The sequence below is a fragment of the Cricetulus griseus genome, chromosome 3, assembly GCF_003668045.3.
Source record: "Cricetulus griseus strain 17A/GY chromosome 3, alternate assembly CriGri-PICRH-1.0, whole genome shotgun sequence".
Lineage (NCBI taxonomy): Eukaryota > Metazoa > Chordata > Mammalia > Rodentia > Cricetidae > Cricetulus > Cricetulus griseus.
Window position 1 is genome coordinate 87,337,947 of NC_048596.1, and position 22,875 is coordinate 87,360,821.

The following is a 22,875-nucleotide window of genomic DNA, read 5'->3' on the forward strand; positions in this document are numbered from 1 at the left end:
ACAGGAGGCAGAAGCAGGCAAGCTCAAGGCCATTTAGGGCTACAAACTGATAATCCTCTTTGGAGGGAAGTGGAAAGAAAAAGAAATTGGTTTAAATTTCTTTGAAGCTAGATGTGGTAGTGCATGCTTGTAGCCTTAGCACTTGGTCTAGGTAAAGTCAGGAGTTCAAGGTCAGCTAGGGCTGCATGAAAACCCTGTCTCAAAACAAACAACAAAATGTTAATGGGGACTAGAGAGAAGACCTTGGTTTAGTTCTCAGCACCCACATTTGGCAGCTCACAGCACCCTTCAACTCCAGACCCAGGGGAATCCTTCCTTATGCCCTCAGGCACCTGCACGTGCATGTACATGGTGTACATAAACTTATGCAGACATGCATGCATGCACATAAATAATATTTTTAATGTTATGGAAAAGACCAGGAAACCTTTTGAGGTTTTGAGGTGACCAGGAAACATTTATTTATATTAAAGTTCTTTTATAAAGCTCAAATAAAAAAAGCTTATTTTTAGAAATTTCTTCTTCTGTATTTTAGGAATTTCACTTAAGACACTGTAAAAAAAAGGATTGTTTGATAACAACAACAAAACACTTGTCCTCCGTTCAGGAGGGAATTTAAAGGATGTCAGGGTGCTGTGGGCACTATTATAGAGTGCTTGACTATCCATATATGGACTAATTAGAAAATTGTAGGACACATAAATCATGGCACTGACTTGTAAAATGAAGTTCAGAGAAAGGGTCATTGTCATCTTGAGTTAGGGGAAAATAAGATGAGCTAGTCCTGAGGCGCTTAGAGCATTAGAGTGAACAGGGATATATATCTGTCAGGACCTTCAGGAGATTACCTTGCCTGGATCTGAGGACACAGCTTTGGATAGTATATCTGTTTCCATTAGGTAGATGAAAAAAAAAAATGAGGTTAATAGTCTTGCCCAAGACCATCCAGCATGTAAATCACAAAGCTCTAATTTATAAACATGACTCTCATTCATTTTCTTTTTTAAAATTTAAATAATTTATATAATGAACTCATTTTCTATCACCCAGACTGAAGTTACTAATTCATGGCTGATATTTTAAAAATCTGCATCTCCACCTATTCACCACCATTCCCTGCCCCCCTTTTCACTCTTAAGTATTTTAACATTTGAGTAAAAAATCCCTGCCTTTCATGTTTTGTTTTTGTTTTGTTGTTGTTTGTTGTTGTTGTTGTTGTAGGTGGTGGTTTTGGTACTTAAATTCAGAGGTAAGAGATACCTGATGCATCATAGTTGCTTAAGAATATCAGGGTCTTTTGCTTGACTTTTTCTCTTGATCACAAGGTGGATGTGTAGCCCTAGCCATTATCTTTACCTTCTAGACAAAAGGAAATAAGAAAATCAACATTTTGGGGAATTTCCATCAGGTATCTGCTTATAAATGATATAGCTATCTCTAGGTCATGGAGACTAAGAATAAAGAAATGTAGGTTTTAATTTATGCATGTTGTCTCAAACAAAACTGGCAATTTATAAATATAGACTATAAATAGTAAATAAATGAGCATAATTTTCTTCATTCAATTTTAATAGGTAATATAAAGGTTGTCTTTTTAAATGTGCTGTTTTATGGAGATTTTTAAATAGCTTTTCATTTTTAGTACTTTTATTTTAATGGGCCCCCACCTTCATTGCTGGTCATGATCAAATAAGTATGGATTTATAAAAGTAATAATAGTTACTCTCTATGTGTACTGACATTTGTTAATAATTAAGGGGTTGGTGTAAGAATCATGGTTTCTAGATAATGCAATTCTTTGTTTATTTTTGAGATTATCATTTAATTAAAACATATCTCTCCCCAGTCTCCTTCAAATCTATGACCCTTTTTTCATATATGTATGTATGTATGTATGTATAATTCCCCAGTGTTTTTTTTTTAATTCAGATTTGCTATGATGGACCTGCAGTTTGTATATAAGTAAATTAAGTTAAAATCAGCGTGCTTTGCCTTCTGTGTTATATACATATATGTAACTAGTATAGTTATATGTATGTAGAGGAACTTTCTAGCTTGCTGAAGTTGTTAACAGAGATTATTGATGTGTACTTGGCCAGAAATGTGATAGCTTTTCTTTAAATTACAAATTAGAGGGTTTTTTTCTTTATTTTTAAAAATTAACACCTTTTTTGTAAAATGTTAAAATGTCTGACTTAAAAAAACACTAAAAGCTCTTGAATTTGATAGAATATGACTATGTAAAAACTGCTATCTGCAGTTTGCTCAAGGATTCTAAAGATAAATGCATACTTCTATTATCAGACTTTGTAAGGTTTCATTTCCACACAGAAGCGTGCATGCTCTTTTTTTTTTTTTTTTTTTTTTTTTTGCGACTACACGAAAACTATACTTTGCAGTTCCCCTTTAATAGTCAGAACAGGAAAGTTTGGTTCTTAACAGAATAGTTGTCAGGTGGATTCTTAGGTTGCAGGTTTTCTTGCGGTTTTAAAGAGCTCAGTGTCTACAAGGGATACACTGATACTGGAAGGAATGGAATTATCTGCATCCTCGTTCCTAAAACCTGGCAAGCTGTCAGAGCTAGAATTAGCTTTACAGATGGCATTTGGCAACGTATCTACATATCTCTAAGCCCTCGTCTCCTGCATTTTCTTCCACCTGCCTATCAATTACAATATCCAATCACTGTTCAGGAATGGAGAAGTGGGATGATCACAGCTCAGACGATGCTGTTTGGTTAGAAACGTCAGTGCTGCACAACCCACGGCTGAGTCAGTGTCTATGAGAAAATGAGCTGAATTAATATTTAGAGGGGGTTGAATCTCTGAACATTTAAAGCTTAAATATCTGCAACAGCGGGATTACACAGTAGAAAGGGGAAAGCTAAAGGAAGTCTGTGGACAGGTGAGGTAGGCGACTGGAAGATTTTCTGATTGTTGAGAAGAATCTTGAGGATGATGGAAATACCAGATGAACTAAAGTTTCCTAGTAATGCCCAAGGATGCTGACCTGGCTTTCAGTGCTGCATTGTTTGAAAAAGCAGAGTCCCTTTACACTCTGATTTTAAATTTTTTTTCTTGTTTTTGTGTGTCTACCCTGGCATATACTAAAGGAAGGTGTGTATTCATTTTTTACATGCTGTCTCTGGGTTATAACTATATACAAGAAAGAATATAAAAAAGGTAGAAAGAGAAATGTTGGCTTTTGTTTCATAATAGGCATTTACATTTCTAAATTTAAAAGACTATACTTCTGATTTCAGTTTAATGGCACATTTAAAATAAATGGAGTATATTATTATTGTTTTCATTGGTTTGGTTCTTTGTTATTTCATGTAACCTGAGAATGCATTATATTTAGTATTATATTTTATGAATGTAAAACTTAACTAAGGAAACAAATTTTGAAGCAGTTGATACATTGAAAATAAAACTCAAGATAAAAAATGAAATAATTACCTGAAGATAGAATTAAGGAGAATTTTTGCTTTGGAATGAATAGTGATAAATGGAACTGTTTATGTGTAGTAATTTTTTTACATGACTGAATTTGTTAGAATGGGGAAGCCCTGGCTGGGTAAGTGACTGTCTAGTCCACAGGATACAAGCAGAAGATTTAAAAGCTGCTACTGAGAGAGTATCACCAGGCACAATCTTTGTGTTAGTGTAATTTAATGTTAAATCAGATAAAAAAATTTGTAAACCAGGATAATTGCCCTTGGTGTGATATTTTAAATCTTCACAGGTGACAATGCTTACTTGATTAGGAAATTTTAGCACAATTTAGCATGTTAATAAATCTTCCTCTGCCTTCATTACCAGTTATTTTGTAGGGACTTTTGATATATCCAGTATATTAAAATTATTTTAATGTAAGTAATTAAAACATCTTTGCCTTATTTCACTATCCCTGCCTAGTCTCTAAAAGTATGAATTATCATTCAGTTATCCTGATGTCTCTATATATGTGTGTGGTGTGTGTGAGTATATATACTATTGTATATATTTGTATTGATTATATACGTGATATATGATATATATATATATATATATATATATATATATATATAATCTTATATTGGGGGTTTTGGGGCCTAAAAACGATTTTATAAGCTTGTTACCATAATGAAATTATAAAAGGAGAACTTCAGGCTGAATCTTCTTACCTTACACTTTGTAAAATACTTTTCTCTGGTTCTGGTTGTTCTTTTCTGATAACAATGCTTGTCCTATTACGAAAATGATACATATTCATTACATAAATTTGGTAAGCATAAAAAGCATATAGAAGAAATGTTATTTTTCTAGTAAAAGAAAATACTTTAGATGTTGCATATTTATCCAAATATGAATATATATATATACATGTAACCTTAAAATGACTTCCAGATATTGTTATATGTTCTGTTATATAAGATACATTCCAAAAATTATGAAGCTTCTGTCATGGTTATCTATAGCATAGTTATGTTACACAGTATTTTATATATACTTTGTCATTTAATTAATTGTAGTTCTTCTGAAACTTAACCAGAGAAATGATTAACATGATTTCATTTTATAAATTTCTTCAAAAAGGAGGATTATCTTAAGGAGTTAAGTAAAAATGTAATTTTTACTTTTTTTTTTTCTGACAGTAAAAAGATCCTTGCTCTGATTTCACCTTGAGTTCATTAAAGATGTACACAGTATTTTAAATGAAGCAAATAGCTGTCAAGTATTTTTTTAAGTCCATATAAAAATCAGAAAAATAAGAGTCCAAATGAGATGAGTCTTTAGAAAATGAAAACACTCTCCAGAAGGGTTTCTTCTATGACATTTAATGAAATACGAAGATAGGTCCAGGGAAGTGTAATAATAGTGTGTAACAATGAAGGAGAGACCTCAGCTCTGTTTTGGAAGCTTTATAGAGAACAACAACGCTGGAAACCAGTAACATAATAGAACAAGTATAACTAACAACATGGAAAACCAGTATAAGGAGACATAAGAGAAAGGTGCAAATTATCCAAGAAAGGAGGTGCATTCAATCATGGTCTTCCAATTATTAGTAATTCTTGTGATCTTTGAAGATTTATAAAAGCATAAGAACTGCTCAAAGATTCTGGGTCTGATTTTAAAGCATGTACAACACTTTGGAACAGAAATGGAAAGTATAATATATGACTAACTTGAAGACCAGATGAAAATGTGAAATGTGTTTTTAAAAACTTTAATCTTTATATTTTCTCTTATGCATTTAGTATAATCTGTATCTTTGGAATATGTGTTTGGACACCACCACCCCTTTTTGTAAAATACCTTTTGTAAAAAATAGGTCAGGTAACTAAATGTAAAGAATTCCAAGGGTATATGTAAGGTCTGTTAGACAACACTGTATGGCTTTAGTGTTGTGTATGAAAAGGTCCTAAGGATGGTTGTTAATAAATGACACAAAACAACCATGTAGTATGGCCACTGTTTTTCCCCCATGCCCTCCCCACCATTCTTAGTTATCAAGGATTCATATATAAAAAGAACTACTTTCTGATATTTGGAAAATTGTAATTTGGTAAAGAAATTAAACTTGGTTTGAGTCAGACTTACTGGAGGTTAGGTGTAACATGAACACTGAAATTGAGCTTTGTGTCTTATCTCAGACCTCGGACTTAATTAACTCTGATTTCAGATAACTAATGGATCAAGTAATTAGATTATTAGATATATCCTGCACTTTCAGCTAGAGTTCACAGACGTTATTAAGATATACTGGGGTATGATTTTGTTAGCTAGTTTGTTGGCTTGTTTTTGTCAATGTGATACTGGCTGTAGTTGTCTGGGAAGAGGAACCTCAATTGAAGAATTGCCTCCATTAGATTGCCTTGTAGGTGAGTCTGTGAGGGCTTTTTTAATTTAATTTTATTTTTTGTGATTGATGTGGGAGGACCCAGCTCACTGTGGGCAGCATGAGCTGCATAGGGAAGGCAAGCTGAACAAGCCACAAGGAACCAGACAGCATTCCTTCCTGGCTTCTGGTTTAGTTGTTTCCTAAGGGTTTCTTTCCTTTTTTTTTTTTTTTTGCCTCTAGTTCCTGCCCTGACTTGCTTAGTGATGGATGAACTGTGATCAGAATGTATAGGCCAAATAAATTCTTCTTTTTTCATCATGGTGGTTTTTTCTTTGTTGTTGTTGTTTTTGTTTTAGTTTTGTTTTGTTTGTTTTTTCAAGACAGGGTTTCTCTGTGGCTTTGGAGGCTGTCCTGGAACTAGTTCTTGTAGACCAGGCTGGTCTCCGACTCACAGAGATCCACCTGCCTCTGCCTCCTGAGTGCTGGGATTAAAGGTGTGCACCACCACTGCCTGGCTTGATCAAGGTGTTTTATCACAGCAATAGAAACCTAAGACAGAAGTATTTAAGACTAAGATAAATCCTCAAAGTAATAATTACTGCTTTTATACTTGTGTCGGATCTCTCTGCTTCATATGATCACCCTCTATAAATGAAAACCAGTCACACTGTAAATATTATAGTTTTTCATGTTAACAGTTTTATGATATGAATGCTACTATGTCAGTGGCTTCTGAAATTTTGTTGTCTTAGTTCTGCTCCTCTTTCCTTTTTTTAAAAATATTAAAAACTGTTTGGCCTATTGCTCAGGCTATTTATTAATAAACTTTTACAACTTAAATTAACCCATAATTCTTAATTATGTTTAACCACTTGGCTTGGTACCTTTTCCCAGTAAGGCATTCTCAACTTGCTTCCTCTATATCTGGCTGGCGACTCTCCTTTCTTAAGACCCTGCACATTACACCAATACTGACTTCTTTGATTTGCTTTTCACATACTCATTTTTTTTTTCTTTTGAGGATATTACTTTCAATTCTGCTATAGTCTTTTAAGAATTGTTGCGACTTTTGTTTTTGTGGTGTTTTTTAAATGAGAATGGTCCCCATATGCTTATATATTTAAATGCTTGGTCCACAGTTGGTAAAACTGTTTGGGAATGACTAGGAAGTGTGTGGCCTTATTGGAGGAGGTTTGTCACTGGGTGGGCTTTGAGATTTCAAAAGCCCATGCCATTCCCAGTTTCTCTCTCTCCTCCTTCCTCTCCCTTTCTCCCTCCCTCATAAGTTGTAAGCTATCAACTGTTGCTTCAGCACCATGAATGTGTGCTGGCTCCCAAGCTCTCCCTCCAGACTCTAACCCTTTGAAACCCTGAGCTCCAATTAAAAGCTTTCTATCTTAAGCTGCCTTGTTCATGGTGTTTGTCATGACAATAGAAAAGTCACTAAGACAGTTCTGAATATGTAAGAGTTGTTCTTTAATGTGTGATTTCTCCCCTCCCCACAACTAGCAGGATACAGAAAAACTCAACTCTAACCTTTGTTAAGTTATGAGTTGTTTCTCCATCATTTTCTTTTTGAAGTATTAGTACAATCAAATAGTACGTAAGCTTTTGCTTTTTTTTTCTTCATACAACATAATGCTCTTGAGATTCATTCACAGTTAAGCTTATTAGTAGTCTTAGTATACTTTTTTTATTTAAATAAGAGTGATATTCCATAGTTTGGCTGTACCCTGGCATATTATCTCTTCAGGAAACATTTGTGGTTTGGGTCATAAACTTCAAAGGAGTGTTTATAGTTGGACTTTTAAAACATGATACATTACTTTTGTATGACAGTTCTGTTGTAGGAATTTGTAGTTTCTTTGTACAAAACTGAGCCCTTTTGAAATTAATAAATTAGTATTACATAAAGAAATAAGCAGCATTATAAGTTAAAGTTGTAAAATTTTAAATGCAGGTAGGTGTTTTGATTGACTTTTATGTAAAGTGGGTTTATTTACATTAACAACAGGTAGTAGAAGTTAATGGTCCCTTATTGATAAGAAAATTGTGATCTGAAAGGATTAATGATTGAGGAATCTGATGTAGGTATTTGTCATAGCTTTATTGGTCTGTGAGCTCTGTAGGTGCTGGTCATTTGGTATAGTAGCTGTTTTTAATCTGATTGTTGAGATTAATATGTTTGGCTTCTGAGATCATGAACTGTACAGCTGTGTGTAAATAGTCTGTGTAGGCTGATGGGGAAACTTTAGTGTGAGCAAGTGAGAAAACTATGGAAGGAAAAGACTACTAGAAGTAAAGCTTGGTTGAAATTCTAATGTATAACGAGCATGGCTCAGTAGTGGTTTCCTGGTATGGTAGTCTCAAGCAGGATGTGTGGCCAAAAAACCAGTTTTGGTGTACAGTTTGATAAGTTGAGATAATTTATGCAACCATAAAACCTCAACCACCATGATTATAGTGATGTATATTTCACATCCAAAGCTTCCTGAGTGCCCTTTTCTTTTCCCTTTCAGTTGCTGTCCTTTGTGTTCGTGCACCCACCCAGCTGCCTACCCATTGTCTGTATTTCCTGGAATTTTACCTATTTTATTATATTTCCCTCTTTCGGTTGACATAGTTGTTTTGAAATTTACTTCTGCAGTGAGTTATATAACTTGTGAAAAATATTCATGTTTTGAGTCTTATCAGCTGTAGGAATATACCACAATAGTTTATCTACCTGCCCATAGACATCCAGCAGTTTCCAATTTTGAGTGGTTACAGCTAAAACTCAGAAGAGTATTTGTATATGTAGTTTAAAGGTTTTTTGTTTGTTTGTTTGAGACACAGTTTCTCTGTGTAGCTTTGGAGCCTGTCCTGAAATTTGCTTTGTAGACCAGGCTGGCTTCGAACTCACAGAGATCCTCCTGCCTCTGCCTCTCTGGGATTAAAGGTACATACCACCATGGCCCAGAGTAGGTTAAGCTTTATAGATACATGTTTTATATCTTGGTGGATAAAATAAAGGATGAAGTATCTGGGCTGTATGACTAGTATGTTTTATTTCTCAAGAAACAAACTATTTTCCTGAACAGTTTCCAAAGTGGTTATATCACACAAGTGATTCCACAGGTATATGTGAGTTGCATTTCATATACAATACTTGGTATATATTTATTTCATGTGTGGTCAGAGGATAGTTCAAGTTGGTTCTCTTCTGCCACCTTGTGGGATCCTGGGATCAAACTCAGGTCAACAGGTCTATGTGTAATATCACTACCTACTGAGCCACTTTCCTGGCCTGTGGTCTAGCTATCCTGAGATTCATTGTCATTTTAATTTGCGTTTCCTTAATAGCTATTGATGTTCAATATGATTTCAAATATATATCATTTTGAGAGTTTAAATGCATGTTGGAAGTCCTTTTAGAACTATCTGGGAATTCTTTTCTCTTGTCAGTGCCTTTTTGTTGGTATTTTTTCATGGTGGTTTTTGAATGGCAAAATTTTGAATTTTAATGGTCTATTATTACTTTATTCTTATACGAATCTTCCTTTTTATTTTGAAAAATTTTATGTTTATGTCTGTGATCCATTTTGAGTTAACTCTTATGTATAATGTGAAGTACTGACCAAACCAGAATCCTGTTATTCTTTCCAGTTCTAGAAGTCAAATGTCCATTGCTTATCTGTTCCAGTACCACTTGATAAAATACACTTTTTCCCTTTATTGCTTTTGAATGCTGTTGAAATTGGCCATATAAATGAATGTAGGTCCTTTTCTGGCTCATTGGTTTGCTTGTCTGTCATGATGCTGATACATCATGTTCATAAATGTTATTTTTTAAGTAAGTCTTGGAGTCAAGTTGTCAATCCTGTAACTCTCCTTTTTTATTAGTGATTTAAATCATTCTAGTCACTTTCATTCCATGTGTGCACTTAGGATCGAACCCAGAACCTCATGCATGTCAAACAGGCATGCCACTGAGCTCTACCGCCACGTCCCTCCTTACAAATTTCAGAATAGTTTGTCTCTTTTGAAGTAACTGCTTGACATAAAGAGGCTGAAACAATGATTCCAGTGGTTAAAAACACTGGCTGCTCTTCCAGAGGACCTGAGTTTGGTTCTCAGCACTTACATGGTGGCTCAACCATCTGTAACTCCAGTTCCAAGGAATCCAACCTCCTTTTCTGGCCTCCAGGGGCACCAGGGATGCATATGGTACATAGACATACATGTAGGCAAAGCATCTATTTCCATAAAGTTTAAAAACAAAACACTGCTTGGTATTTTAATTTGGATTATTTGTATCCATGGGGTCAGCACAGAAGTTAAGTCTTCTGATTCATGAAAGTATGTCAGGTTTTGAAAGTTATTATAAATGATTTTCTATAAATTTTAATTTAGGAATGTTTTTTAGTATATAGGACCCAACTTGATTTTTAAAATAGGGATGTACCTGTGTTAAGCTCATTTGGTTGTGATAGCATTTGTAGGATCTACTAAAGAGAACATGTCTTTTGACTGCAGTTTCAGAGGTTCAGTGCATACTCCTTGGCCCTGTTGTGTTGGGTCCATCATAGCATAGCATGTTTACATAGCACACAGTGAGAGGCTAGATGCTAGAGATCTCATGATGCTACAGAGCTAAAAAGAGGAGGAACCAGTGTCCTCGGTATGCCCTCTACTACTTTCTTAAACTAGCAAGCCCCCCCACCACACACACATCCCTATAGTGCACAGGCCGTGACTGAAGTCTTGAGCATGTGGACCCTTGGGAGACAGTGAGATCCAGACTATAGCCCTTTAGCAGCACACTGAAATAGAGGCCCTTGACTTTGTTTCTGTCTTCCTGGGCAAAGTATTTTGAATATGATCCATGGATACTCTTTATCTGCTTAATGAAGTGCTGAGATTTGGGTTTGGTTTGGTTTGAATTTTAGATTTAAATCAAGAGTAGATTTGGATTTTGCCAAATTATTTTCTCTATATATTGAGAGATATGTTATTTTCTTCAATAACGAATAGCATTATTTAACCAATTCTGGGTTTTTAGATAAATTACATTTAATTAGTGGTATTATTATATCTTTACATATTGCTGTAACACTCAAAAACACAGTATTTTGTCTGTTTATAGTTTTCTTGAGATAACCTTTTCTTGGGATAATGCTGACCTCCTAGAATGAGTTGAGGAGTTCTGTCTTTCCAGTTTTATTGGAGAGTTTCATAGGGTTAATATTATTTTTGTTTGAAATGTTCATCAGTGGAACCATTTGGAACTGGAGGGGTTTTTTGAAGGAATGTTTAAAATTATAAATTCAGTTTCTCTAGTATATGTGGGGCTGTTTAGCAAATCAGCATTCTTGAGTGAACTGTGGTAGGTTTGTAATTTTCTCAAATTATTGAATTTTTTGGAATGACTATCATGATGATGATGATATTACTAGCTGTTCTTTAAATTTCAGTAGACTTTGAACATACATACCATTGCTGACAGTAGCCATTTGTGCCTTCCTTTTCAGTCTTTTTCCTAAGTGACTAGGCTTCTCAACTTTAATGATCTTCTAGGCTTTTGCTTCCATTGGTTTCTTTTTATTGTTCTTTTGTTTTCTAATTATACTGATTTTCACTCTGCTCTTTGTTGTTGTTGTTGTTGTTGTTGTTTTCTACTTTTCTTTGGATTCAGTCTATTTCTTTCTTTTTCCTTTTTTTTTTTTTTTTTAAAGATTTTGTTTATTTGTATATGACATTCTGCTTCCATGTATATCTGCACACCAGAAGAGGGCACCAGAACTTATAACGGATGGTTGTGAGCCACCATGTGGTTGCTGGGAATTGAACTCAGGACCTCTGGAAGAGCAGTCAGTGCTCCCAACCGTTGAGCCATCTCTCCAGCCCCCAGTCTTTCTATTTCTTGAGATATAAACTAAGGTCATTTTCTTAGACCTTTCTACTATAGGGAGTCAGTGTTGAATTTGGTCCCCTAAGTACTACTATACTATCATGCCATGGCACAGATTTTTGACATGTTGGTGATTTTTAGTTTCTTTGTGTTTGGAATTTTAAAACCTCTTTTCCACTCCTCTTTTAAATAAAGATGTTTACTTAATTTCTGAATCCTTATTTTTCAAATGTTTTTCAATTTTAATTTAATTCTCTTATAGTCAGAAAATACTTTGTATGATTAAGTTCTTTTAAGTTGATTGAGATTTGATTTATTATTTAGAATATCAGTGTTATTGTAAATGTTTGTGTGCACATAAAAAGAATGATTTTCCTGCTATTCTATGAAGTGTTTTATATGTTAGGTCAAATCAGTTGATAGTGTTATTAAAATCACATTAATTATTTCTGTCTGCTTCCTCTACTAAATATTGCAGTAGTCATGAGAGTATAAGTCAGAGGCGAAGTGTGCACTTATACATAAATCTCAAGTTTAATCCTTATTACCACAATACGTAAGTAATCAAATAAGTAAATATAAAAATAAGGATGTTAAAATCTCTAGTAATTGTGGGGTTAGCTATTCTTATCAGTTTTGCTTTGTATGATTTGAGGCATAAAAATATTTGAGTTATGTGTTATGTGTTCTTAATGAATTTATTCCCTTTCCTTATGAAAGAACTTAGTCTTTGAGCTCTATTTTGCTGTTACAATAACCACTGTTGTCTGTCGTTGTACTGATTGTAGCATGGTGCCTTTCTTTATCCCTTTATATTTAATCTCCCTGTACCTTCATATTTAATGTGTGTTTCTTGTAGGCAGGATAGTTAGGTTTGGCTTTTGTATCCCATCAAATAATCTCTTTTATGGTATAGATCATTTATATTTAAATGGCTTAGATAATTTGTATATGATTAAATATGTTATCTTGCTATTATTTTCTATTTATTCCTTTTTTTCCTCCCATCTTTCTGATTTTTCTCTTGTCATCTTTTGCATCAACTGGCATATATGTTTGTGTGTATGCTTGCACACACAGGTATGTAGAGGTCAGAGATCGATGCCATCTTCCTCTATCACTCTCTTCCTTGTTTTTTGAAACAGGATCTCTTCACTGAACCTGATTGGCCAGAGAACTTTGAGAATTACTCTGCCTCCCATCCATGAGGTTGCAGACACATTGCTATGTTTGCCTTTTACATGGATGCTGGGGATCTCAACTTAAGTTCTCATGCTTATATAGCAAAATACTTATATAGCACTGAGCCCCGAATAATGTGTGTGTGTGTGTGTGTGTGTGTGTGTGTGTGTGTGTGTGTGTGTGTGTGTGTGTGTGTGTGTGTGTTCATTTTATTTCGGTTTTTAACATTTTAACTTAATTTTTTTTGTTGAATGAATGTTTGCTTTAGCATTTCCAGTACACTATCTTTTTGTTTGTTTTGTTTTTTTGTTTTTGTTTTTTCAAGATAGAGTTTCTCTGTGGCTTTGGAGGCTGTCCTGGCACTCACTCTGCAGACCAGGCTGGTCTTGAACACACAGAGATCCCCCTGCCTCTGCCTCCCGAGTGCTGGGACTAAAGGTGTGAGCCACCAATGCCCGGCTCTAGAGCACTATCTTTAATCTACCTTCCAGCAATATGCCAATTCTTATGTAGTATAAAGCCTCACAAGAGTGTGTTGTCATCTCTCTCATCCCAAATTTTGTTCTGTTGTACTCATCTGCATGTTATAAACCTCCTGTCATATTGTTACAATTACTGTTCAAGCTAATCTTTTAAGAAGATTAAAACAGTAAGAAAAATAATACTTTTCCCATTCAGTTACTCTTTTCAGGGCCTCTCATCAGGGTCTCTCATTCCTTGTGTAGAACCACATTGTTTCCAGGCATTATTTTTTCTTCTTCTACCAGAATTGTTTTCTTTTGCCTTTTGAATAGGTATACTCATGGTCAATTTTTTTTTGTCTTAAAATGCCAGTATTCTTTTGTTTTTGAAAGATAGTTTTGTTCTAGACCAATGGAAAAACCTTATATGCTGTTGCATTTTTCTTCAAAGTGTAAAGGCAACTGTATTAGTTAGGGTTTCTTTTGCTGTGAATAGACACTATGACCACAGCAACTCTTACTAAGGAAAGCATTTAATTGTGGGTGGCTTATAATTTCAGAGATTTAGTTCATTATCATAATGGCAGGAAGCATGGTGGCATGCAGGCAGGCATGGTATTGGAGAAGGAGCTGAGAGTTCTACATTTTGATCTGCAGCTAACAGGTAGTGAACTGTATTCAGAGCCCACCCCCACAGTGACACACTTACTCCAATAAGGCCATACCTACTCCAACAACACTATACCTCCTAATGGTGCCACTCCCTTCGGGGGCCATTTTCCAAACTAACACAGCAACTTATTGTGCATTTCACATCTGCAGCTTTGTAATTTTCATCAAATTTTGGAGAAGTCCAGACTATTCCATATTTTCTCTTTTCACTTCTCTTCCTTTATGGATTCCATCCAGGAAGTCATACTTGAATTTGACGCACACCATACACAAGCTCTGTTTATTTTGTTCCTTATACTATTTTTGCGAAGCTGTTTAAACAGGGTAATAACTGCAGTCCTGCTACTCTCTTGGCTAGAGACAGGTACTGGGAATGAGCCTATCTCAGTTAACACAGTGCACATTCTTTTAAATGCAGCCCAAATAGAACTGTCTCTTTGAACTTGCTTGTCCTTGTTCTTTATTTTGCACATACTGCTTTGTCTTTAGAGTGTTTTCCTCATCTAAAATTATTTAATCAAGTAGAGGAGAATATAATTTGTCTTCTGTAATGCTTGATTTTTGAATACTGATTCAGGGTGCATGCTATTTGGCTTATAAAGAAAAGATGGTTGTGTGTGAAGACACTATTTAAAATCTAAGCAGTTTAGAAATGAAGGCAATATTTCAGTAGAACACTTAACAGTGTTTATTTTTTAAGCTAAAATGATGTCTTGTAAAAACACCTTTTAAATTAGTCTGCTTGGCCCTTATTCAAACTGAACATTTAGCCTGTGTTTGCCTTAGCCATAGTTGTGATTGGACAGTCCATGAAATTACAAGATCACATTTAGGAAATTTGCTTTCTTGTAGTTCAAAATGATTAAAACTCAGCACTAAGAATAATGGAGGTTTTTGAGGCTTCACTGCCCCCATATGTGATCCTTCTATTAATATGAATTCCTTTAGTTCTACTTCAGAAATTCCGGTATTACTGTTCCAGTAGTAGAATCTCTTGGTTCTATTTGAAGGAAAACAGTTATGTTCTAAGAATATAACTGCTCCCCTCTTTTTCTAGAAGGAGCATGAGAGTGGAAAGTTTTTTTCTTCTTAAGGCTTATGAGAAACATGACTGCAACTGCTAACAGAATGACTCTCTAGGAGTAACTAAGTCTGCTTTATCTTCTGTACCTGTAATCTCAGTTATAGCAGGGTAGTGATTGATTTTCATAGTGAAACAAACCACAGAAATAACAAAGCAGTATAGTTAGTAAACTAACAAAAAAGTGACCTTGAGTCACTAAAGGATTTAAATCTGGCTTTGGATTTGAAGATTACATTTTAACCAGTGTGGTTTTGGTAAAAGAAAGCATTGTAATATAGAGGGGACATCAGAATGAATCGAGAATCAGCTTACAGTGTCACTACCATCCTGGCTAGTGTTGTATGACTAAGAAAACTTGGAAGTTTGAACTTTTCTTTCCTCATATGTTGTCTAAATAATTAGCATTGAAGAGGTACATTGTGGCTGGTGTTTTGCTGCCCTTTCTGTTTAATATACCTGGTTTACTCTTAACATCAACTGTAGAAAGTAGATGGAATCTTAGAATCTTCATTGTACAGATAGGGGCCTATTTCCAGAATATTAAATAACTTGAAATACAGAACTATTAATGGAGAGTTTGGGTCTAACTCTTTATTACTGTGAAACCAAGAGTTTTTCTACTTCTAAAATATGCTATACTGTTTTTTAAACTGTTAGCTGTCATATAAACTTACATGCTACATTTCCAAATTGTCTTGGGTCTGGCTGTGATTACTACCACTACCTTTTCTATTCCTGCATTGTATTTTCATGGTTTATTTTTATTTTTTGTTTCCATTTTCATTATTAAAATTTTATATATTTTTCAGGAGCTAGTGACTAACTCCAACCTACAAGTTTTTAATTAATCTACATGTTTGTGATTTGGGGCGGGGGGGGGGGCTCTCACATGTGGAGGTGCGAGAACAGGTTGGAGGATATGGTTCTCTCCTTCCACCATGTAGGTTCCTGGGATCAAAGTCAAGTCTTACCTACTAAACCGTCTTGCCTGCCCCCTAACTTTAATTTATCGGTAGTGCCTTCTTTTGGGATTCTAAAGCTTTTGTCTGTTACTCATTTTATTTAGTAAAATATTTGTGATGTACATATTTTACATTTAGAAGTTGGACAACATGAATTGTTGACATTTTTCTATGTATGTATTAATGTATTATTGCTACATGGGTAAGCTCTAGAGTTTCTTTTTATTGGCACTTAAACTGATAAGAACAGTTGTTAATACTACATCTTAAATTGTCATTTAACATGTAATTGTGCCTGTAGCATACATATTTAATAATACTGAGAGTGAATTCTGTTACTAGACTAGTTTAGCTAAATGATGTTCTTAGTTACTTCTCACAGTAAAATTTAGTCCATGTAAATTGTAAAGTTTTTTAATTCTCTGACTTTCTATAATCAGAAAGTAGAGTATCTTAGAGAAGTACTTTTCAAAAATTAAAATAGTAATAATAACAAATTTGAAGAAGTTCTAAAAATGAGCTCATCATGTTTTCTTGGAGACTTGGGTTTTTTTTGTTTTTTTTTTTGTTTGTTTGTTTTGTTTTCTCTTCTCTGGTTTTATTTTTTTATTTTTTCCGACTTTTTTTTATTTGAATTAGAAACAGGATTGTTTTACATGACAATCCCAGTTCCCTTCTCCCACCTGTCTTCCCCTACCCACCCCCCCAACTAAATCCTTATCTGTCACATATCTTTTCTGCTCCCCCTGGATGTTGAGGCCTTCCATAGGGTGTCATCAGAGTCAGAGTCTTTCATATCCTTTGGGATAGGGCCTAGGCCCACCCCCAGTGTGTCTTGGCTCAGGGAGTATTCCTCTATATGGAATGAGCTCATCATGTTTTCTTGGAGACTTGTTTGATAAGAGCAGTTATTTTGTCCAAACCTCAATTTTTTATTAGTGTTTTAGAATTTGGTGCTCTATCCATCTAAGATTCCTTTACAAAGAAATTGAAAATACCTGTATACTTCTGTTACTGAGCGTACTTATAGAAGTCAGTTGAATGCCTGTAATACAGTACTGTGTGGTGAGAGAGGCTGGGTTGGTAGGAGAGGTTGGTAGGAAGACTACATCCATACAAAACAAAACAACAGAGTCAATTAACCTTTTGGGGTTTTAATTTTCTCATCTGTAACACATTGAATTTGATTATGGTTTTTATGAACACATTACTCCAGAACTTATCAAACCTAAGGGTTCATGTTCATAAATCAGGTTTCAGAATCAAAAAGTAACATTTGATTTCATATTTAAAGTATCAGTTGTATGTTAATCATGTTTTCATTTAAAGCATATTTCTCTCTCTCTCTCTCTTCTCTCTCTCTCTCTCTCTCTCTCTCTCTCTCTCTCTCTCTCTCTCTCTCCCTCCCTCCCTCTGCTTTTATGGTTAATTTTTTTTCTAACCTATCAGCACTGCCTCACGTGTTGCTAAGGGAGGAGTCGACCACACCAAAATGAGTCTGCATGGTGCTAGTGGGGGACATGAACGATCAAGAGATAGACGGAGGTCAAGTGACAGATCACGAGATTCATCTCATGAGCGAGCAGAATCTCAGCTTACTCCTTGTATTCGAAATGTCACTTCACCAACTCGACAGCACCATGTTGGTACGTAAGACCATCTTACACCACCAGTTCTCATTTTCAGGCCTCTTTACAGTTGTAATGATATTCAGTTATGCATAACACTTAAGTAAGGTTCACTTCTTTGTTATGATTCAGTTATTTGTATTTTAGCTGTTTTTTTTTATTCCTATTTAACTTATTAAATCAAACATAAAGGTGAATTTTCAGCTTGGGAGCACTCTTATAAAAGTAACATGAAAAGCTTTTGAAGCTGTGATAGAGACTTTTAAAAGAAAGTTTCAAGTAAGTATAGACCATTAGATAACAATGCATACACAAAATGGTAGCTTATTGTAAAATAGTAGTAAGGTAAATTATTGCTGGGTTTGCTGGTTAATAATGCTAACAAATAAAGTAAAAGAATAACCATTGTGGGGTTTTGATTTTATTCTTATTTTTGACAGTGTTCCAAATTTAATAATAAAAATAGGAGAAAGAGAAATGTTACTTTAAGAACTTGGGTCTTTTTTTTTCTTCCTTTTTATTCATATGTATGCATTATTATTAGCGAGGACAACATACTGCATGACTACAAAGTACCAGTCTGAAGTAAATGTGCCTAACCAGTATGAAATTGTTGATTTTTAAAAATCTCTCCCAGGGAAGGTATAAATAACAAACAAACTTTGATTTGTGGCTGGGGCATAGCTTCTGTGGTCTTTTTGCTTAGCATGCACATGTCCCTGGGCTCAGTCTCCACCATGTGTATGTGGGAACATATTTAGGATGTGTGTGTGTGTGTGTGTGTGTGTGTGTGTGTGTGTGTGTGTGTGTGTGTGTGTGTGTGTGTGTGTATCTTGATGGTAGAGTACTAGTTGAGCCATGTACCAAGCCCTTTGAATCCCCAGCAAGCCCCCCTACCTCTAAAATACTAAATTTGTTAGTTTCTGATAATCTGTTATAAATCGGAATCATTTAAGTTAGATCTCATTAGGCAGAGAAGTTGACAATATCTAAGTAAGTCCTTGAAGACAGGCTAATATTATAAGTCAGAAATGGACAGAAGTAACAAAACGTTATTAGTCTTGTCCACGTAGAGTTCAGTCTCTGAGAAATAAGACTATATCATTATTTTACCACTTGGATAAATTTTGCTTTGGGGATTCTATCAGCCTTGTGGAAACAGGAGTTAAAGTAGGGGAGGGTGTCAGAATAGCTCTGGAGCTATAGCAAAGCTAATTTTATAATCAGCATGCTGTACAGAATGTTCTAAATAGCCTGAGTCATGAAGAAATTTGGCAAAAACTGATGAGACAGAGGTACATTTTTAGGTCACCTTCAAATTTTAGTGATCTAGCCTTTAAATAAAACTTACCATAAAATCTTGGTTTTTATTTCCCTTTTACGGGATATTAGAATATTTAACAATATTTTCTGCCTATGAAAATTATTGACAGTAATTATAAGTCTTAATAAATTTTGCAACATTGCTTTATTCTGCAGAAGTGAGGCTGGGAAGAAAATATATCAGCTGAGCAGAGTGGTACAGGCCTGTAAATGTAGAACTAGGGAGGAGCAAGGTCATCATGAGCTACATAGTGAATTTGAGGCCAGCCTGGTCTGTATGAGACCCTGTCTAAAACAAACAGAAAGAAAGCAGTATACCATTAATTGCTAAACTCACTTTATTTGGTATTAAAGGTTTTTTGGTTTTTGTTTTGTTTTTGTTGTTGTTTTACTTCTTACTGTCCCTACTGAATTTTTTTTTTTCAGATCTTCTTATGAGAAAAATTGCTGATTTTAGTGTGGTATTATAAATACAATGTGCTTCTACAGCTTATATTTCACATTCTGAATAATAACTTTTTAGTAGCTATGACTTTTTAAATTGTTGTTTTCAGGTTGTGTATGGGGCATTTGTAATCTTAATACTTTAAATACCAAGGTGAGAGCATCATGAGTTTTGAGACCAGCTTGGGTTATGTAGCAGTATCCTATCTCAATAACAAAACCCAAAAGAAAACAACAACAACTCTCTCAAATTGATAATCTTTTTAATCTTTCATTTTTATTCTTGTAAGTAGTTTTAATTCTTGTAAATTAATTTTTACATGTTTATTTGACTTGTAGGAATATTTTGATTTTTACATATTTTTTCAGTGGAATAATGAGAGATTTACCTCAACTTTGATATTTGCCTGAGTCAACATCAAATAGTTAAAATATCTTAGAAAAATGTTTCTTTTCTTTTGAGTTTTATTCTTGGATTTGTTGAAAATGTATTTGAAATGGAAAAACAGAAATGCTGCAATTTAAAAGAACTTGTCTATATTAGACATTTTAGAAGATACAGTTCTCAAATCTTTTTAAAGAAAATTTGTATGACCCTATCATTTTTGTTTCAGAACGAGAAAAAGATCATAGTTCATCTCGTCCAAGCAGTCCTCGTCCTCAAAGAGCATCCCCAAATGGCTCCATGAGCAGTGCTGGGAACAGCAGCAGAAACAGTAGTCAGTCGAGCTCAGATGGTAGCTGTAAGACATCTGGGGAGATGGTGTTTGTGTATGAGAATGCAAAAGAAGGAGCTCGGAATGTGAGAACATCTGAGCGAGTGACATTGATAGTGGATAACACCAGATTTGTTGTGGACCCGTCCATTTTTACTGCACAGCCAAATACAATGTTGGGCAGGTTTGTTTCATTTCTGTTCATTATGTTACTAATTCTAAAGCACTTTCTCAGTAATTTTTGTGGTTATTATTTATGTTTTACAGTAAACTTTCTGCTGTAGAGAAGCATGTAGCCGTCCTGTTTTACAGATGAAAGAACTGGATTTTGGAAGTTAAATTGTCTAAGTTAATGCAAGTAGAATATGGGTAGAGCAAAAACAAAGCTTGAACTTGGTTTTATTTCTAATGATATTTTGTAGTACCACTATATATTTGTCATTAAAGTCAGAACACTAAAGGATCTCTACAAATTGATCTGATAGATTGAGTCTAACTAGATGAATCTTAGCATTGATATGTTTTCCAAACAAGTTCCTAAAGCCAGTTACCAGATATAGAAGGAAAACAGTTTGATTAGCTGTGAAGTGAATTTGAAATGCCCGTTTGTTGTAGATACTTAAGGTGGGGTGAAGGTATGACTTTGAAAGAATATAGGGTGTAGTTGATAATCATTTTGAGTAGTTACATGAGTTTGTAGTAATGGGGACTACAATACTGGGAATTTAGACTGTGGAATTGATTTTTCTACATGCCTAAAATAAGGGTCAAATACTTTAGTGTAAGATCAGTTATTTCTTGTATATAACTAAAATGGGGGATATAAATTAAATAGACATTTACGTGGGGCAAAAACTTGAAACATTATCCTTTTTTTGTGGTGGCTGTTTGGGCTCTAGAGAGGAGAGGTACAGAAGGAAAGAGAAAGACTAAGTACAGATAAATACTGGTGTTGTGATATATTGTATACATTTTGAGTAGCTAAATAATTTCTTTAAATGACATTGGACTTGAATATGCATTTCCATGAATATATATTTTTAGTTTCATCAGGAGATGAATGGTGAAGCTATTGGGATGATGCCTTGATGTTGTTCTACTTTAATTTTACATAATAATTAAAACAAAAAAGTAGGTATTTGAAATTTTGCTTTAGCTGTTATAAAGGGTTCTTTTTTTTGGGGGGGGTGTTCACATTGATCTGAAAAGAATAGCATTCCTTTTTGTAAAAAGTTCAGTCATTTGAGGAAATTGCATGACATTTGATTCTTGAGGCTTTTCAGTCAGTGAAATGTCTGTTTAGGCAGTTAACTAAAGCATATCTTTGGGGATGAAAATAAATATTCATAGGAACTGGAAAGCACTTTGCATTCTTTTTGGAAACTTTAAAATAAAACAGCTTTGTTTTTCATGAATTTCCATATTATAACAAAAGAATGAACCATTTAAATTAAACTACTGGGTAAAATACTTGAAATAATAGTGTTTACTTTGGAAATAAGTGGTATCATTGAATTCAGAGGTTTAACATTTTTGATAAATGATTTCAGAATTTTTCTTTTCTCAGTACTGTTTGAAAATTTTCATTGCAAAATAACTTTTTTTAAGGTTGTCTCTTTTTCTCAGTAGTTACTAGGAAAGGTCCAATAGTATCTTGAAAAACATAAAATTCCAGTTTTTTACTTGCATTAAAATATAGGCTAAGAGGTTTCTACTCATTTAAACTTTTCTGGGTTTTTTTTTTTTTTTCTCCTCTTTTTTTAAGACAGGGTTTCACTGTGTAGCCTAGCTGTTCTGGAACTCGCTCTGTAGACCAGGCTAGCCTCTACTCAGAGATTCACCTTTCCCTTCATCTCAAGTGTTGGGACTAAAGGCTTGTGCCACCATGCCATCCATTTAACTGAACTTTTTATTCTCCATCCTCTTTTCCTTGTTTTTTTTTTGTTTGTTTGTTTGTTTTATATTTTTGAGACAAGGTCTCACTATGTAGCTCTGGATGTTCTGGAACTCACTATGTAGACCAGGTTGGCCTTTGAATTCTTTTTTTTTTTTTAAGATTTATTTATTATTCTGCCTCCATATATGCTTGCACACCAGAAGAGGGCACCATATCTCATTACAGATGGTTGTGAGCCACCATGTGGTTGCTGGGAATTGAACTCAGGACCTCTGGAAGAACAGTCAGTGCTCTTAACCTCTGAGCCATCTCTCCAGCCCGGCCTTTGAATTCAAAGAGAGTGGAATGTTGGAATTAAAGGCATGTGCCACCTTGTCTAGCTCATCATCTGTTCTTATTTTGGCACTTAATTGCTTATTTTTCAATCCTAGGGTACAAGTCTTAAGAATTTTGAGTAGAATTCTTTACATTTGGAGTTTGTGGAACATTAAATATCCTTACTTTCATATATCATCTTATTTTTTCCTTATTTTTTTGCTGTATATTCTGTAATATTCCACAGCCTTATGATAAAAGTAATTTCATGGAAAGGGCACTCTCCCTCACAGAATATAAATCATCCTTTCTCTAGAATGATTGTTTTTCTTAATTTTATTCCTATTTGGTGTGATGGTGATGGTGGGGGGGGTTCTTACTGTATAGTTTCAGGGTGGCCTAGAATTCCCTGTGTAGCCCAGGTTGGCTTTGAATCTGTGACAGTGCTCTTGCTTCAGTGTTCTGATGAGGTTAC

The 22,875-nt window shown here is 34.6% G+C and overlaps 1 protein-coding gene across 4 annotated transcripts in view; it reads left to right on the forward strand.

Annotated features, from left to right (window-relative positions):
- The window catches only part of Btbd10 (BTB domain containing 10), a 62,177-nt gene that overhangs the window by 25,291 nt on the left and 14,011 nt on the right, over nucleotides 1–22,875 (forward strand). For all 4 annotated transcript variants that reach the window (XM_027410120.2, XM_027410122.2, XM_027410121.2 and 1 more), the window contains 2 exons: nucleotides 17,527–17,723; nucleotides 20,087–20,372. In XM_027410120.2, the coding sequence (XP_027265921.1) occupies nucleotides 17,527–17,723; nucleotides 20,087–20,372 (483 nt within the window). The remainder of the gene's footprint in view (nucleotides 1–17,526; nucleotides 17,724–20,086; nucleotides 20,373–22,875) is intronic.